General features: G+C 33.3%; 1 protein-coding gene across 2 annotated transcripts; it reads left to right on the top strand.

The window, feature by feature from the left end:
- Window positions 1–1,441: 1,441 nt before the first annotated feature.
- Window positions 1,442–3,892, top strand: LOC145035131 (protein TPX2-like). 2 transcript variants are annotated; one of them, XM_078983724.1, is made up of 8 exons: window positions 1,442–1,747; window positions 2,168–2,235; window positions 2,343–2,398; window positions 2,479–2,557; window positions 2,700–2,810; window positions 2,887–3,024; window positions 3,118–3,260; window positions 3,357–3,892. In XM_078983724.1, the coding sequence occupies exons 1-8, from the start codon at window positions 1,612–1,614 to the stop codon at window positions 3,445–3,447; spliced, it is 822 nt and encodes a 273-aa protein (XP_078839850.1). In that variant the 5' UTR covers window positions 1,442–1,611; the 3' UTR covers window positions 3,448–3,892. The 2 variants fall into 2 exon arrangements, with proteins under 2 accessions (XP_078839850.1, XP_078839849.1); XM_078983723.1 differs by having other exon boundaries at window positions 2,649–2,810; window positions 3,357–3,889.
- Window positions 3,893–4,715: the final 823 nt, after the last annotated feature.

Genomic DNA, 4,715 nt, shown 5'->3' with positions numbered 1-4,715 from the left:
AAAAGGTCCCTCTCTCTCTCTCTCCCTCTCTCTCTCACACACACACACACACAAGAAAACCTGTTGAATTCTTTGTCTCTTTCTTTTGAACCCATCCACCACAACTCCACCTTATATCTCCGCCATTAAAATCCGTCAAGCAAGCTTCAAAACACCACCATCTATTGCCTTCCTCCGGTTTTAGGAGCTTGCCACCAAAACCCATCAAGAACCGTCGCTGCCTCCATCAATAACCACCACCGGTGACTTTGATCACCGTGAATCACCACCAAACAACATCAAACCTCATCCCATCTCCTACTACCTCCCTCTCGACGACCTGCTGCCCAGAAAACGAAGAAGATAGCAACGCAACCAAGGCCTGCCACCCACGAACTTCCACCGCTACTTCTTCCCTCCGTCGTACCCATCTCAGTTTGCCTCCATCCTCATTGAACTCGTCGGAACAGGAAGTGGAAGCAACGAAGCTGCCATCACCGCTCACTGTCGCTGCTACTATAGATCTTCAACACCACCATATCCTTATACGATCTAGTGAGTAAACTGGGAACTCACCGAATCTGCAACATGAACAAGTCTTGAATTCTGATCGTGGTGTTGGTAATTGATTTTGGTGACTGGAAGAAGAGATGGTGGTGAGGAGTTAGGGTTTGAAAAAGACGAGGGTCATGAAGAAGATAATGGTGGGTTGTATCTTTGGGTATTGAAACTGGAGAGAGAGAGAGAGAGAGAGAGAGAGAGAGAGAGAGAGAGAGAGAGAGAGAGAGAGAGAGAGAGAGAGGGGTGGACCCTTTTTTATTTTTTTAATTGTTAAAATAAATAAATAAATATTAAATATTAAGAATAATGAAACAAAAATAAAAAATAAATACCCCAAGGGTATTATAGTCATTTCAATTTTCGAAGGGATCATTTTCACATACAAACCACTTCAAAAGGACTATGAAACCAAAATAGTCACTGTTTGGACTAAAACCCCAAAAATTTGTATACCACAGGAATTATTTTTGCAATTTTGTCTAAAAAATAATTCAATAGTCTTGTCTAGAAAGGAAAAGATATTGTAAAATTTTAGGTAAAAGGAATGTGACCCAATAAAAAATAGTCAAATTTAGAATGAATTGTATGTGTAGAAAAACCGTTTTAGTTATATTTTTGTCATTCAAAACCATTTTAGGTTCCGATATGGCCTATATTAATTATTCATAATCTATTTTTTAGAAAGTTTTATAAGACCAATCCTATAAGATTATTATACCGTTTTTAATGAACATTTGAATGAAAACACATTGTTATATTTTTATTTTAATAAAAAACAAATCAGCATAAAATTAACTTAAAAGTAATTAAAGCAAAATCAAACGTATTTTAAATGGACAAAAATATTGGTTTTTCCTTTTAAATTTTAAACAATCAAAATATTATGTTGTGGGTCTTTTTTCAGTTGTGCGACTTCAACGGTCGTAAGCTTTCTCCCTTCTATGAAATGATTCAGCGGTTGATGGATCGTTTGCTTCTCTTTACCAAATTGCCTAACAAGCAAATTCCTTCTACCTCTGTTTATTGATATTGTTTTCAAATCTATCAAAAGTTGTTGATTATTAGGGTGTAATGGACTCCAGAAATAGAGTGATCAATGCAAATCACGAGTCCTCAGCCCCCAAATTGTTCAAATACAGTAAAGGAGACACTGAAGAGCATATGAACAAAGCATTACTCAAGGGAGCTCTTAGCTATTCCCTTTCAAGTACGTTGTTCGTTATAAATTTGTGATTCTAAGTCGTTTGATTGCATATTTTTCCAGAATTTTAAGATTCTAAATTCAATTAGGGTTCTCCTTTTCAGAATTCGATTTTTAGTTTAGCGTATTCAGTTTAACGGACATGTTAATTGATGTTTTTTAGTAGTGGCTTTGGTTACTTGTACTTTGGAGTTTATGAAGCATTAGATGTTTTATTGTTATTAATCATTTTCCGTTGTCATAGAACTCCGTAATCTGTTTGATTTTACAAAGTGATGGTGAATGAATGATTATTTGTTTATGTCAATAATATGCCAAATGGATCGGATCGGTTGGTTACCTTTAGCTTTGTGTTGTTCATGTCGACATTTTTCATTCAAATTCATGATTGCTTCTTGTTTATTGGTGTACATTTTATACCTACAGATACTACATCAAGAACTACTGAGATTGAAAGCCTTTGTTACTCGAATGAAGCTGAAAATCCCCATAAGGTTATACGAGACTTATATGTCCCCAATCCCCCTCTTCACTAACACAAATAACTCTTGGTCCATTGTTGCTTTTTTATTGTGGTTAAAACGTTACCTTTATCTTCTAGTTGCAGGAAACACCATTTAAGAACCTGAAAATGGAACCAGAGAAGCAAAAACAAAGGTAAGAGTGTTAGAGTTTCTTATGATTGGAAAGACTAGCTATCACACTTAAAACCCTTCATATAGAGTTTCCTTTTGTAGGGATGCAGGTTTAACATGTAAGAGTGTTAGACCTCCACCTCCTAAGAAGCAAAAGCTTGAAGAAGCAAAAACAAGACAGGTTGATCCTTATTTTCTTTACACCTGAAATATGGCAATTTATATTTTAGTATACATCATCTAAGTTTTTCTTTCTTTTTCTTTTCATGCAGAATCATCAGTGCAAAACAAATCTAACAATTCCCAAAATACCCCTTTTACAGACATTGTTGAGGCCACAACATTCAAAGATTAGCAATTCCAAAGAACTAGAAAAAGAACAGCTGGAGAAAGCTCCAAAATTCTTATTCAAGGCCAGACCTTTAAACAAGAAGGTATAAAACATTAAAACTTAAACTTTTATAATTAAGTTTAACATATATATGATATATCCACTTGCAATTCCTGTAGATACTTGAAAGTAAAGGGGAATTGGGGCTATTATGTAACAAAAAACGACAAGTCACAATACCTCAAGAATTTCATTTTGCAATTGATAAAAGAATTCCACCACGAAGAACAGCCAATGATGTTGATTTGTTTAACAAGGTCTGTGAAGAGGAAGCATATATGATACACACCTATATATGTTATTCTCTTTTCTTTATGTAACCAAAGATCATTGTTGTGTTGATTTAACAGGTTGCATTCTTCTTAAAATCCCACAACAAGAAACTAATTCCAAGAAACACAATACCACGTCCCTTTCATTTCCAAACAGAGGAAAGAGGGGCACAAAAAGAAAGCAAATTTGTGGTCAAAATGCTACCCAAGCAAATAGAAGGGTGATGTTGCATCATTAAGTTCTGTTTTCTTTTGAAGTATTAAAAGATGTTACAATTTTATTCATTTTCACCAAACCATGATTTTTGAAAAAATAGGTCATCCAATGTGGCCACAAAATCCAAATCATCAACATTTAGTGGTCGTGTGATGAAGGAAAGACAAAGAAAGTTGCAGCATCAAACATGAGGCAATTGCAAAAGAAAGAACTAGTGTGTAATCAAGATTTTATTCAATATATATAAAGGTTATATGGAAAAAAAGTTGTGGGAGAGTAGTTATTTAGGAGTAGCACACCTAGGGGTGAGCAAAAACCGAACCGACTAAAAAAAAACCGATAAAACCGCAATAAACCGCAACCGAAAAACCGAAACCTATGCAAAAACCAATGGTGCAGATTTAATTTTTGCAAAAAGCGAAGGTCAACGGTGCGGTGCGGTTTCTATCCTAAAAACCGGTCCGCCAAAACCGAACCGCACCACAAGCGTGTATAGTAATAAATCAATCAATGTATATTATATACATGCTATTTAAAATAGTTATAAACGATAATATATTTATTATATGTTTATTTTGTGTTTGTATAAGACTATATGGGGTGTAAAAGAAATGTTCTATTGTTAGCCAAACGTACTAATCGATTACATGTAATAAGCTTGTAACAAATTAAGTCAAATTCAACCAACCTTCAATTATTAATTAGTTTGTGAGAGTGGTCACAAGTTGTATTTTAAGCGATTTACAATTTTTGATTATGTAATTTTGTTTTGAGCTGAAAATGAATGTATTGAAAAAAACAGCACAATACAAACTTATATGCACATGGTTTTCAGTTCTTACAGTTTTAAAAAAAACCCCACCAAAAAACATAAAAAAAACTGCACCAAATTCTTAACACGGTTTAAAAATCAAAACCGAATCGATACAAACCGAAACCGTATTTAAAAACCGAAAACCCAAACCATTACAAAACCGCACCCAACGGTTTTAAGAATGCAAAAACCGCACCATGCGGTTTGCGGTTCGGTTTGTTTTGAAAACCGTATCAAACCGCACCATGCTCACCTCTTAGCACACCCCTGTATTTTGCTACAGAGTTTTTGTATGTACATTTAATAAAAAATAATTTACTATAGAATTTGTACAAACAGAAAATCTTAAACATAAAATATACATAAAAGCAAAGATACATATAGTTAATTATGTAAAAAATTTTAATATATAAAAGTAAATTCGTAAAAAGATGTACATAGAAAACTGGGAAAATTTTATAAAAATTATTTGAAATATGTAAAATTGGAAAAAAAAAAAAAAAAAAAAAAGACATAAACGAAGATGTACAAAAAAAAAAGTTAAAAAAAAAAAAAAAAAAAAAGTTGCAAAATGAGAAATTTGAAAAAAAAAAAAACGATAAATAGAAGATTAAAAATAAAAAAAATAAGTTCATTAAAAACAAA

The sequence above is a fragment of the Lactuca saligna genome, chromosome 3, assembly GCF_052625555.1.
Source record: "Lactuca saligna cultivar CGN05327 chromosome 3, ASM5262555v1, whole genome shotgun sequence".
In the NCBI taxonomy this organism is placed as follows: Eukaryota; Viridiplantae; Streptophyta; class Magnoliopsida; order Asterales; family Asteraceae; genus Lactuca; species Lactuca saligna.
The sequence above is the reverse complement of the archived record's forward strand: the minus strand, read 5'-3'. Positions and strand labels throughout refer to the sequence as shown.